We start from the raw sequence: 13,545 nt of genomic DNA, 5'->3' as shown, positions 1-13,545 counted from the left end.
CTTAATCGCTAAGCCACGGTGCCGGTCCTGCTATAAAATTTTATCATGACTGATATCTAACAATTTTTCCACTAACACAAAATAGTATAATAATTTTATTCTATCAGCACTGCATTTAAAAAATGTTAAACACAAAGAACCATAATTGTATGTGGTTATTAGATGTTGCGTTGGATAAACCTACAGTTCTCCCGCGTTTCTCCTTTACTCTCACACTATGCCACACTCGTAACACTTCTGGTCACCAAATGTGTGGGGGTTTTTCCCCCACACCAAGCAATTCTCCAGGACGCCAGCTGGGTATCCAACAATTTAACTCAATTCTGACACTGTCTACCTGGAGATAGCATCAGATCCCACAGTCTAATGGCTCAGTCCCACAGGACCGCCCCCACCCTACTTCAGATGTCATTGTCAAGTAGTAGGTCCCCAGGTTACCCAGAACTTCTGTCCAACTTGGCTACAAATCAGAGGTTCCCACAACCCCCACCTTGGGTTCTATTAATTTGCTAGAGCAGTGCACAGAACTCAGGGAAACATTTACTTACATTTACCGGCTTATGAAAGGATATGATAAAGGACACAGATGAACAGCCAGATGAAGAGATACATAGGGCGATGTCTGGGAGGATCCTGAGTGCAGGAGCTTCGTGTGTCACCCTCTTGGTATGTGGTTTTGTTCACCCACCTGGAAGCTCTCCAAACCCCTTACTATAGGGATTTTATAGAGGCTTCCTCACATAGGCATGATCAATTATTAACTCCATTTCCAGCCCTTCCCCCTTCTCTGGAGGATGAGGATGGGCTGTAAATTCCAAGCTTCTGATCATGGCTTGGTCTTTGTGGTTACCAGCCCCCATCCAGGAGCCATCCCAGACCTACCCAGAGTCACCTCATCAGAACAAAAATGCCCCTAATGCTCTTATCACGTAGGAATTTACAAGGGTTTTAGGAGCCCTGTGTCAGGGACTGGGGATGAAGACCAAATATGAATTTCTTATTATAAATCACAATATCACAGACATATTTTAAATCTCTTACTAGAGAGAAAGCCTATGAACAGAATGCAGAATTTCTTGAAATTTAAAGTTTGAAGAACCTCAAAAGGCAAAATCTAATCAAGTGGTTTAGCAGCCTGAAAGGAGGTTAAAGACACTTAAATATCTTAAGACCTAAGTCAGAATCTGAGCTTTCCCTCTTTCTAGATACTGCACATTTGCTGTGTAACAACCTCTCTGAGCTTCAGTTCCTCTGCCTGTCAAATGGAGATTAACATCCACTTCACAGGATTCCTGTGAAAATTAAATAAGTGAGTGTAAGATGTCTGGCTTGTAGCAGACAGCTTAACAAATATTCATTCTTTATCTTTCTTTTCTCTAGGAGCTTAAGATCTAGTTGGGACGATAAACTGTAAACCCCTGAAGAGGTAAAAATCCAAGAGCTAAGGCACAATTCACATGCACTGAGGTGGCTGGAGATGATGATCTTTAGTGTCCCCTACAGCTCTACACATCGATTATTCTATGGCAGCTGCATGCAAGTGTCACGGGGCAGTGCATGATGAATTGGCAATTGGGAGGTGCGGACAGTAAGTGCTGTGAGGTCGAAGAAGGGAGCAAGTGCCCTTGGGCCGGAATGGTTTAGGATGACCATTAAAAAATCCAAGCTGTCTGAGCTACAACAAAGCCCAATTCAATTAGGAGAATGACTGGCAAGAGTATGATTATAATACAAATTCAGGCCAAGCTGAGGAGAATAAGAAACACAAAATACCATAAAGAAAGAAGAAAGGAAAAGGCAGTATCAGCAATTTGGTTTCAGAAACACACAAAGAATACTAAGTAGCTATCATGCTTTTCATCCCTATGATAGTCTTGGAAGGTAGGCAGGTATATCAGCTCTGCTGAGAATCTCCTGTGAGTAAGCAATCTGTTAGAAATATGTTCGATTACAAATAATAGACAACCTCTCTAACAGTGGCTTGAACAAATAAAGTGGATTTTTTTCCCCCTTAAATAGAAAGAACTCTCAAGGTGGACAGCCCAGGGTTGGTGCTACGGCATAATTACACAGCCAAGACACAGGCTCTTTCCAGCTCTCTGCCTCATCATCCTTAGCATGACGGCATTTGCCCTTATTGCTTGTTGCCTTATGGTCAGGAGATGGCTCCTGTACCTCCGGGCATCATATTTGCATTCCACACAGGAAGCAGACAGAAGGGCAAAGGAGCAAAGAGTGAGGGCAAAATGGCATACCCACTGAGTCTGTGCCTTTTTATTAAGAAAGCTAAAGTGTTCCTGGAAGATTGCCCAATTGACTTCCTCTTGTAACCTGCTGGCCAAAATTGTGTCTCATGGCTGCTCCTAGTGGTAAGGAGACTGAGGAGAAGGGGAATGTGGATGGAGTTATTAGCCAACCAACAATGAAGACAAAAGTGTTGAACCCTTCTGAAAAAAATTACTACAAAAGATAAAACCAGGGAGTTGTTTTCCTTAAATAGAAATTTTTACTCTATTTTTTAAAAAATGAAACTTTTAAAAACTTTGTGATAATTGTAGATTCACATGCAGTTCTAAGAAACGATACAGAGAGATCCCTTGAACCCTTTAACCTATTCCCCACAATGCTAACATCTTGCAAAACTGTTACTGCACAAAGATCATGGTCTGCTGGCCTCAAGACAAAAGCCAATCATCAAGAGGCAAGATAGTGGCAGAGAAAGGGCAGTTTATAACAGCTTGCTAGCAAGAGGGAAGATGGCTGACTAACGCCCAAAAGAACAATCTTAAGGGGGCACAAAATCTTACAGCAGTTATATGGGCTGGTGCGTTATAGGAGAGAGGGTTAGGAATGTTGACCCTCTGGTGTTACAGGCTGGGAGTCACCACACTAGATCTTTCAGTTTTCATTGATTATGGCTATCAGCATAGACTCTCTGTTTGGGGGTCCTCACATTCCTAAGGAACTCAAAAGAACAAAGTTATCATCTTATTGCAGCTGGGAGGTACATGCACAAGCAGGGGTCATAAAATCTACAGAGCAGTTAGATCTCCTGGAGGGTGCAGATCCAGCTGGGCTAGTTAGTCAGAGGTCATTCAAAGTTACAATAGGGCTTCTTTTCTACAATATGGCTTCTCTTATGTCAACCTTGTCTTGAGCCGGCATCAAAACTATAGTACAATATCACCACTGGGATGCTGACATGCATACAGTCAAAATACAGAACACCTCCATCTCCACAAGGATCCTTCATATTGTCCTTTATAACCACACCTACTTCCCTCCTGCCCTTTGCCTTATTCTTATTTTCTGGCAACCTCTAATCTATTCTCCAGCTCTCTAATTTTGTCATTTCAAGAATGTTATATAAATGAAATCATACAGTATGCAACCTTTTGGAATTGGCTTTCTTCACTCAGCATAGTTCTCTGGAGGTTCATCCAGGTTGTTTTTTGTACAATAATTCATTTCTTCTTGTTGCTAAATGGTATTTCATGGGGTAGATGTAACACAGTTTGTTAAACATTCACCTGTTGAAAGACATCTGGGCTGTTTTGGCTATTACAAATAAAGCTGCTATAAACATTCATGTACAGGTTTTTATGTTAACATAAGTTTTCATTTCATCAGGACAACTGCCTAGGATTACAATTGCTAAGTTGTATCGTAGTTGCATTTTTGGTTTTTAAAGAAACTGCCAAGTGACTTTCTACAGTGGCTATACCATTTTACATTCTTACCAGCAGTGTACGAGCAATCCAGTTTCTCTGCATCTTTGCCAGCACATGGTGTTATCACTACTTTTTATTTTAGCCATTCTGATAGATGGGTAGTGATATCACATTGTGCTTTTACTTTCCATACCCCTAATGGCTGATATGATGCTAAACATTGTCATACCTGCTTAACTGACTATTAGATGCTCTCTTCAGTGAAATGGCTTTTCATGTCTTTTGCCTATTTTCTAATTGGGTTGTTTTTTCACTTTTAAGTTTTGAGAGTGCTTTATATATCCAAGATACTAGTCCTTAGTTGGATATGGTTTGCACATATTTTCTTCCACTCTCCAGCTTTCTTTTTAACTTCTTAACAGGGTCTTTCACAGAGCAAAGTTTTTAATTTTGATGGTGGCTAGCTTACTAATTTTTCCTTTTATGGATCATGCTTTTGGTGTCAAGCACAAGAATTCTTTGCCTAGTTCTAGATCTCAAATATTTCCTCCTGAGTTTTTTGTAAAAGTTTTATAGTTCTACATTTTATCTTAAATTCACGATCCATTTTGAGTTAATTTTTATAGAAGGTGTAAGAGCTAAGTTGAGGTTTACTTTTTTGCTTATGGATGGATATCCACTTGCTCCAGCACCGTCTGTTGAAAAGGCCATCTTTCCTCCATTGAATTTCTCTTGCACTTTTGTCAAAAATCAGTTGGGCAAATAGAACCCCATATTTGTGGCGTTCTATTTCTCGTTTCTTTATCCTGTTCCGATGATCTATGTTTCTATCCCTCCACCAATAACACACAATCTTGAGTATTGTAGCACCAAAATAAATCTTAAACTTGGGTAGAAAGATTCCTCCCACTTGAATTTTTTTCCCAAATTGTTTTAGCTATTCCATTTCCTTTGCTTTCCATATAAGTTTTAGAATAATCTTTTCTACAACTACAAAAAAAAAGTCTTATTGGAATTTTGACAGAAATTGCATTAATTTATATGTTAATTTGAGGTGAACTGGCATCTTTACTATGTTGAGTCTCTCAGTCCATGAATAGGGCATGTCTCTCCACTTGTTTAGATCTACTTTGATTTCTTTCATCAGCATTTTGGAGTTTTCAGCATGTAAGTTTTGTAAGATTTACCTAAGTTTTTCATTTTTTGAGGAATTGTAAATCGTATCATATTTTTAACTTCAGCATCACATGTTCATTGCTAGTGTACATAAATACAACTGATTTTTTTTTTTTTTTGAGGAAGATCAGCCCTGAGCTAACATCTGCCAATCCTCCTCTTTTTTATTTTGCTGAGGAAGACTGGCCCTGGGCTAACATCCATGCCCATCTTCCTTCACTTTATATGGGACACCGCCACAGCATGGCCTGACAAGCGGTGTGTCAGTGTGCAGCCGGGATCGGAACCCCGGGCTGCCGGCAGTGGAGCGCGAGCACTTAACCTCTATGCGACCAGGCCAGCCCCTAAATTTTTTTTTGATGAGTTTGTGGATAATGAATCTGGAAAATGAACCTGTAACTTTCTAGGAGGTCACAGTCATCTAGTCCTTTGAGGAATTCCATTTTAATACCAAGGTCAAACACACAGAATTTAAGTTTGTAAAAACACAGTAAAGCTAAGATTTGAATAGGGACAGATATCCTGAATGTAAGGACTATAGGACAAGAGAACTCATTTTTCCAAGGTGAGATTTGAGGATTAAATAAAAAGTGCAAAATGAGTTTCTTTGCGGTGTACTTTGCGAATATTATCCCACTCTGAGACCAATCCTAGCAAGCTCATCCTAGGCTTGTGGCAGAGACATTTGACACCAAGCACCTACTTGCGACGTCTCGAGATCTTAGTGTTGAGGGGTGGGAAGCGGGAAGAGAGATACAGGTGCTTTCTGCCACATGAGTATGTCATTTATCAAATGCCTGTGGCCTTTCAGCACTAACTAGAGAAAGGTCCATATGGCAGTGTTCTGAGTTCCCTGTTGTAACTTATAGGAAAACTTTCACAATGTCTGGAGCCTTTGACGTCCTGCAAGTGAAGGAGGAGGATGTCCTCAAACTCCCTGCAGCAGAACCCACTTAGGTGGCACCAACCTTGACCTCCAAATGGAACAGTACATCTACAAAAGGAAAAGTGATGGCATCACCTCATAAATCTGAAGAGAACCTGAAAGAAGCTTCGGCTGGCAGCTCATGCCATTGTCGCCATTGAAAACCCAGCTGATGTCAGTGTTATACCCACCAGGAATTTTGTCCAGTGAGTTGTGCTGAAGTTTGCTGCTGCCACTGGAGCCATTCCTATTGCTGGGTGCTTCACTCCTGGAATCTTCACTAACTAGATCCAGGCAGCCTTCAGGGAGCTGTGTATTCTGGTGGTTACTGATCCCGGGGCTGACTACCACCCTCTCACGAGGTGTCTTATGTTAACTTGCCTACTATCGGTCTGTATAACACAGATTTTCCTCTGCACTATGTGGACGTCACCATCCCATGCAACCAGAAGGGAGTGCACTCAGCAGGTCTGATGTGGTGCATGCTGGTCTGGGAAGTTCTGCACATGTGTGGCAGCATCTCCTGAGAACACCCAAGGAGGCCGTGCCTGATCTCTACTTCTACAGAGATCCTGAAGAGACTGAAAAGGAAGAGCAGGCCCCTGTGGAAAAGGCTGTGACCAAGGAGGAATTTCAGGTCCAAAATTTACTGCTACTCAACCTGAGTTTTCAGACTGGCCTAAAGGTGCAAGTGCCCTCTGTGCCTATCTAGCAGTTCTCTGCTAAAGACTGGAGTGCTCAGCCCACCACTGAAGACTGGTCTGCGACTCCCACTGCTCAGGCCATTGGATGAATAGGCACAACCACTGAGTAGTCTTAAGCTGTTCTTCCATGGACTTTTACACAGAGAATGGAAATAAGGTGGATGAAAAATAAACAGTTGCAAAAAAAAAAAAAAAAGCCTGTAGATAAGAATAGACGGCCTGAGCCTCAGAAGGGCATGCAGTCTGCTGTGATGGAGAGGGCATGGATACAGAGTTGGACAAACTGTAATTCTGGTCCTGGTTCTGCCGCTTACTACAAAACTCTCAGTGAATTACCTAATCTTTTGGAATATCAGCCTCATCTGTAAAATTTAAGCTTCCTGAGGGCAGAGACCATGTCTGTGTTGTTCACTGTTGTATATCCAGTGCCTAACAAGCCTGGCACTGTGGCACTTCGTGACAAATCAAGTATGGTAGTGAAGAAGTGTATTGAGAAAGAAAAAAGTGCAGCCCCTGACATTCAGAGGCTGGCCTGTCCTCAAAGGCAGGCCACGTTATTCTCCTGTTAGACAAACAATTTCACCGAATACCAATCTCAGACAGTTACTTGGAGACTATGATAAAATGAAACAAAGCAAGCCACTGCCTAATTTTGTCTAAGCCTAGATAAATACAAGGTCACTGTGCCACCCACAAAATATCAAACACTCTCTCTCGGCCAAAATGAGTGACTGCTACTTCTTTACTAATTACAGCTTCATCCTTTTGCCTCTTTTCCTATACATACGGTTTACTGAGCTATCCAATCACAGAATTGTCCTTACTTTTGGACAGCATCCAATCCAGAGCAAACCCCTTTCTTAGACCCTCCTTTAGTCACTCAATCAAAGCCCAAATTCTATGATAGGTTTTTTCCTAACAATCCTTAACTAAGACGCTCTGTGATTCCTCATGGTGTGTTTGCACTCACTTCAATGAATAATAAACACAACCTGTATAACTACAGTTGTATTCCTAGTGGGTATTCGGCTGAATGGAAATGACAGTGTGAATGGAAAAAATGGGGAGATAAACACTGTCTCTTCAGAGTTGTTGTGGGTATCAAATAGATAATTAATTTACCAACATAAATTGAGGGTCTGTTTTGTGCCAGGCGCTGTGCTGGGTGCAGGAAATATTGAGAACAACAAGACCCAGGCAGCTCTCAAGGAGTTTGAACCTGTGGAACACGCAGAGTAGAAAATTTATGATGCAGTTTAATATTGTTAGCACTATTGTAGAGGCATACACCTCCTATAAATATGTTACAGGATCATACACAAAGAAGGAGCATCTGTTTTTAGACTTACAACTTCCATTAATTGTAAGATAATAAAGTTATGTTCTTTTAAGCCACAAAATTTGTGATGATTTGTTACAGCAACAATAGGAAACTAATACAGGATGCCTGAGCTTAATCTTTAAGGTGGAGCGTCCCAGGCATAAGCAAAGGGAGACCAGTTCCTGCAGGACTGTTGGGCTGTATGCTTTGTGCTTAGGAATGTGACAAGGTATGTCAGGGTCAGATCCTGCCGGGTCCTCTTTCTATGCAGAGAAATTAGAAATAATCCAGAAGGTGATCAGAGACCACTGAAGGATTAAAAGCAGGGGAGCGTGACAAAATCAGATTTGCATTTTAGAAGGATGGATGGAGCCTGGAAGTAAGGAGAAGGAATGGGAGACTATTTAAGCACCCTAGGCAAAAAATCAGAGGCCTTCTTTGATCACCTTCTACGAGATGACCTTGCCTATTCCTTGAGATTTAGCATGAGAACACAGAAAAAATATGGTTGTGCTCTTCAAATATTTGAAATTCTGTCGAGAGTGATTAGACATGGTCTGTGCTGCTCTAAGATCAGGCATAAAATCATAAGGAAATATTAAATGCATCATCAGGAAGCACATTTTAATAATGAGAGTGGTCTAAAAATAACAGACTTCTTCACAAATAATTGTGCCTTACATCTGTTTCTTTCATCTATTCCATGAATCTTCATTTGCGAGGTTAGGCTGTGGCAGGCATCAGGAACACGATGGTGAACAACAGTTAAAGGCGCTGCCCTCGGTGGACTTGAATTCTTTACACAACGTGGGGCTGTTTACAGATAACTTTTACATAATCGTTTGACAAAGAAGCAAGTTCCCCATCAGAATATCTGAAAAGTGATTTCTATACATGGGCGAGGTTGGCTTGGAGTGAACCCTGGCCAGGAGAATCGGGAAAGAAGATAACCCAATGCAGGAGCTGGAAAGTCTGCGTAAGCCTCAGGCACCCTGACATGAGGGAGCTCGGGGCCTCGTTTCCCTGCTCCTTCCCAGCTCCGGGCCTCTCACCCCGCCCCCGCCCTCCCCTGTGCCCCGCCCCCTCCTTCGCCTCCACGCTTCCCTTTAACTCAGGTCTCTAGGACCGCGGGATTTCGAGCTCTTCTCTCGCGAGATCGTCACCGGACCGGAGCCGGCGGTCGTGGCCGCTGAGGCGGTGGTAGGGGTACCTTCTGTTGGGATTTTGCCGCATGTCTGGGTCTTGCCCAGAGGCGCTAAGTGGGTTCTGGGGACCGAGGCCGGGCTGCTGTGGCGCGGGGGCCCCGAGGAGAGCGTGGGGCGCACTCCTCGGGCTCGGGCCGGCCTGGGGCCGCGTGCGCGCCGCGTGTGGCCGCCGGGGTCGGTGGTTGGCCCGCGGGCGCGGTGACGGCGCCCGGGGACTCGTGCGGCGCGGGTCGGCGGCACGGCCGCCGCAGGGGGAGGGCGGGGTGCCCGGCGGCCCCGGCCCTCCCGGAGCCCTCCTCGGGCCCGCGGTCTTGGTGCCCCGGTGACGCCTGCGGTCAGCGGCCGAGCTTAGTGGCCCGAGGGCCTTGCCGGTGGCGGACGCCGGGATTCTCTGGGTTCTGGTGTTAAAGCAGTTACTTCCTCCAGAGTTACCGCGTGGGATAGGTTTTTCTTATTCGCTCGTTTGTGAGGCTTGGCTGCCTGACTCAGAGAGGCGGGAGGAGGGTTTGTGTAAAGAGGTGAATAGACAAACGACCTAAATCCCACGGTTCTCTTTCTTCTTTAAAATCAGGGTATCCAGGGAAATGGAGTATATGCCGGAACCCGCCGACCGCAGCCCCGGACACATGTGAGTCGCCCCCCCCGCATTTCGGGATGGTAAACGGAGTCTTTGAAACTTACTGTGGGGAAAGCTTTTTTTCTGAGGGGGGGATTTAGTTTGTCTTAAATGGGAAACATGAAAAGCCATATTTGCTGCGAAAATCGTTTAGTTGGCAAGTTCGTTGTAAATACTTGCTGTAAGTGTGTTCACGTATTCACTTACGTTCTTCTGGGTTGGCACAGTCCACTGCGATAGCCATTAGCCTCACGTGGCTGTTGAAATTGAAAGTAATTAACGTGAAAGAAGATTAAATACTCAGTTCCTCAGTAGTGCTGGCCACATTTGAAGGCCTCAGTGGCCACAGGTGCCTGGTGGCTGCCACACTGGACATCACACATGATAGGGCATTTCTTTTGGACAACGTCAGTGATGCTTAAACATTTTCTGCCCCCGATGCACCTGGGGTTATGACCCTCCCGTCAGTTACACTGAATCCCTAGACATGATACTCTTTCCATCTAAAAAGTTTTCTTTAGGTAAACGCTTACATTTTGGAAGTCCCTGTGTGATACTGAGGCTTAAAAAGTATTGCCTTTAGACTATAAAGCTGTCTAGTGATTACTATTAGAAATAATTTAGACTCTTTAGACCCTTTGCACATTGGCTGCGTTTTGAGGATTTTTTCCAATTGTGGCCATGCTCGTTTTTTTCCCTCAGTTTTCCAAGCTTGTTCTTTATTGCATCTTTGATGATTGCTCTGTCAGTTTTTAAAAAAGGGCGGAGATACTGTGGCCTAACTTGAAGGCGTTTGTTTGATAGTTTTGAAATTTAACCAGTGCATTTATGACATCTAATTTGAGAAATGTATGCTTTATTTATTTAAGCTTGTGCTGCGAGTGTGGTGTCCCAATTAGTCCAAATCCTGCCAATATTTGTGTGGCCTGTTTGCGAAGTAAAGTAGACATCAGCCAAGGCATTCCAAAACAAGTGTCGATATCTTTCTGCAAACAATGCCAAAGGTACGGTGTGGTACTGTTTCATCCTACTTAAAGTTGAGATTTATATATAGGAGAACCACTAGGATGTGCTGAGATTACACCAAGATATCTAGCAAAAAGTGCATATAATTGAGATTTAATCTTTATTTATGTTGGTGTCACCAAAGATTTTAGAATTTGAAGTTTTGTAGTGTACTTTTCTAGTTTGCCCTGCTAATCTGGTAAAGATACTATAAAGGTATTTGAATCCGTCTTTTTCTGTTAAGGGATTAATAGGTTTGATGTGTACAGTTAATAGATATGAGTTGACGTTTGTAAGGGTAAGTGAGAGCAGATTATGTTATTGCTATGAGGGTTTTTTTTTTGCCTTTAATCTGTAGAAGCCATCTATGATCAAAAGCACCTTATGTTTTAAGTAATTTAGCAGTGTGTTTTAAAAATTATGTCTATTAATGTTCCCATGTAACTAAAATGACTATAGTTGATGGAAAAAAAACTCAGTAAATCATATCTGGGATGGTCTGAAATAATGGATTTGAAGACAGAAGACTTCTGAAAGTTGGTGTTTTATTCCTTTATTTTCTTTAGTTGGCATAAACAGCTTATATCTGGTAGGCCATTAACACAAAACTGCTCAATGAAACTGCCCATATAAAATTATATACGTGTGATTTCACAAATGGGTTAGGACTCCAGTGGTTCTTAACTTTTCTGGGGGGGGGGCGGGGTTCATGAATCCCTTTGAGAATTTGAAAACTCTCCGGAAAAATGCTTAAAACATGTACTTACATATAAACACATGAAACTTTAGTGTACTGTTTTAGGTAGTTTATTTACAGTTTGCAAACTTGGCAAGTGTGAGGCTTAATCGTTTATAAATATTTGCTAATCTCAAAAGCATGGTGGAGTGAAAAAAGCACTGGACAAAGAATCAGTGCGCTCTGCTCCAGCGGCCCAGGGTTGGCAAGTTCGAATCCTGGGCACGGACCAATGCACTGCTCAACAAGCTATGCTGTGGTGGCGTCCCACATGCAAAATAGAGGGAGATGAGCACAGATATTAGCTCAGGGCTGATCTTTCTCAGTAAAAGAGGAAGATTTGTGACAGATGTTAGCTCAAGGCCAGTCTTCCTCACCAAAAAAAAAGAGAATCAGGAGACCTAATTTGTCTTGGATTTCTTGCAAGCTAGCTTTTTGAAACTCTTGGCCAGTTAACCAAAGTCTTAATTTCCTTATCAGAGTGAAGGGGGATTATTAGATGATATATGAAGCTCTTTCTAATGCCAAAAACATACGTATAACAAAGGGACCTGTATAAAGTTTTTGAATGAACCTTTAAAAGTGAAAATCAGAACATTCATTTAACAAGTATGGCAAAAAAAAAATCATTGACATGACACATTTAGAAGTATTACATATTTAACAAACATTGAGCACTTACCATGTGTTAGGCACTGCCCTAGGTCCTGTGCTAAAAACTTAAAGCACGTGTATAAGGGATTTAAGTTTTAATTTAGTCAGGCTTTATGATTTTAAAACTTGATTTTTACAATTTAAAATTTGGAAAGGGCTTGAAATAGATGAATAGTCTGAGCCATCGTTGGTACATAGTATGAGATACTAATTTCCTTTTTTTGTGTGTGAGAAATAAGCAGTTCTCAAGCATTTTAGATGTACATTATAAATCGTTTTAATGCTATTTTGAGATGATTTCTACTTGTTTTTCAGAGCATAGCTTCGGGGAACTCTTTGGCACTTTGTCATCCTTTCTGGAATTCTTACTGGTGCTTGAAGTAATAAGACCTCTTTAATAGGTTATTTCAGATTGGCTTTCTCAAATACTCAGAATTTTACCATTTTAACTAAAGCTACTAGTGTAATTGAAAGTTTTCTGGAACTGTTAAAATTTGTTTGGGTTAAATGCTTCGGATCAATCTTGGGTATTATTATATCTGGTTAATAATCAGTGTTATATCTGCATATTCAAATGGAAATTTTTGTGTTTCCTGAGAGATGCTGGATTTCAATATATTATCTTCTCTTTCAGATATTTCCAGCCGCCAGGAGCTTGGATACAGTGTGCGTTAGAATCCAGGGAGCTTCTTGCTTTGTGTTTGAAAAAAATCAAAGCCCCTCTGAGTAAGGTAGGCCAAATAGCTGTAATCAGTCTTTATGGGTGTTTTTATTTTTTTAATCTCTCATTTTCAGAAAATCCTTGTATAAGTAGGTTTTTCAACAGTAACTAATAAACATTACTCTTGGTAAGCACCGTACTACAAATGCTGTTTTCATTTTTAAAATTATATATATTATTTTTTATGGAAATGAAAGTCTTTTTGCTTTAAAAAGTTTAATATAGAATCAATTTTTAAAATTTATTGAGAACCTCTTATGTACAATATTTTTTTCTGAAAATATTTATATAAAACCATCGCTAAACATAATTTAGGAGGTCATAGTGTTAGGACTATGGTATTCAGTTTTTTTTATTTTCATTACTGATCTGGAAAGAAAATATTTGTGCCTCTTACTTAAAGTCAGTGCATAAATGTCTCCAAAAATCAAATGGGTGTGTCAGTCCAGTTTACCTCTCTACATAAATAATTTCAGTTTTCTGTATGTTAAACTTTATGACTCACTTCCACTAGGTATGTTTTTAATTGAAATGGACTCTTTTGGTGTGAAGGCCTTCAGATTATCTTTTAAGCTCTGATAACATTTCATGTAATAGTTATTTGAAATTTCTCACTTTATTTTCCTTTTTTTTCTCCCTGGAATTGCTGTTAGTCAAATGTTGGCCCTACTGGCTTAAAACTTTGTCTTTTTCCCCGTGTATTGTTTTTAATCTTTTTGTCTTTTTTTCTGTGTTCCTGGAGATTTCCTTTTCTTTATCTTCTGATCTTTGTATTGATTTTTTTCCAGCAGTAATATTTTTAAGTTCCAGA

At 41.3% G+C, this 13,545-nt stretch overlaps 1 protein-coding gene and 1 pseudogene across 2 annotated transcripts in view; both read left to right on the top strand.

The window, feature by feature from the left end:
- The first annotated feature begins 5,729 nt into the window (after positions 1-5,729).
- Positions 5,730-6,648, top strand: LOC101392424 (small ribosomal subunit protein uS2 pseudogene; annotated as a pseudogene).
- A 2,274-nt stretch (positions 6,649-8,922) lies between these two features.
- Positions 8,923-13,545, top strand: part of NMD3 (NMD3 ribosome export adaptor) — a 34,624-nt gene continuing 30,001 nt past the window's right edge. The window contains exons 1-4 of one of the 2 annotated variants that reach the window (XM_004424787.3): positions 8,923-8,997; positions 9,574-9,630; positions 10,488-10,622; positions 12,648-12,744. In XM_004424787.3, coding sequence (XP_004424844.1) covers positions 9,587-9,630; positions 10,488-10,622; positions 12,648-12,744 — 276 coding nt within the window. In that variant the 5' untranslated portion in view covers positions 8,923-8,997; positions 9,574-9,586. Of the gene's footprint in view, positions 9,057-9,573; positions 9,631-10,487; positions 10,623-12,647; positions 12,745-13,545 lie in introns of both variants that reach the window. The other variant, XM_087440089.1, reaches the window with a different exon arrangement.

Source organism: Ceratotherium simum, chromosome 15, assembly GCF_057802395.1.
Source record: "Ceratotherium simum simum isolate JZ-2026a chromosome 15, ASM5780239v1, whole genome shotgun sequence".
In the NCBI taxonomy this organism is placed as follows: domain Eukaryota; kingdom Metazoa; phylum Chordata; class Mammalia; order Perissodactyla; family Rhinocerotidae; genus Ceratotherium; species Ceratotherium simum.
The sequence above is the reverse complement of the archived record's forward strand: the minus strand, read 5'-3'. Positions and strand labels throughout refer to the sequence as shown.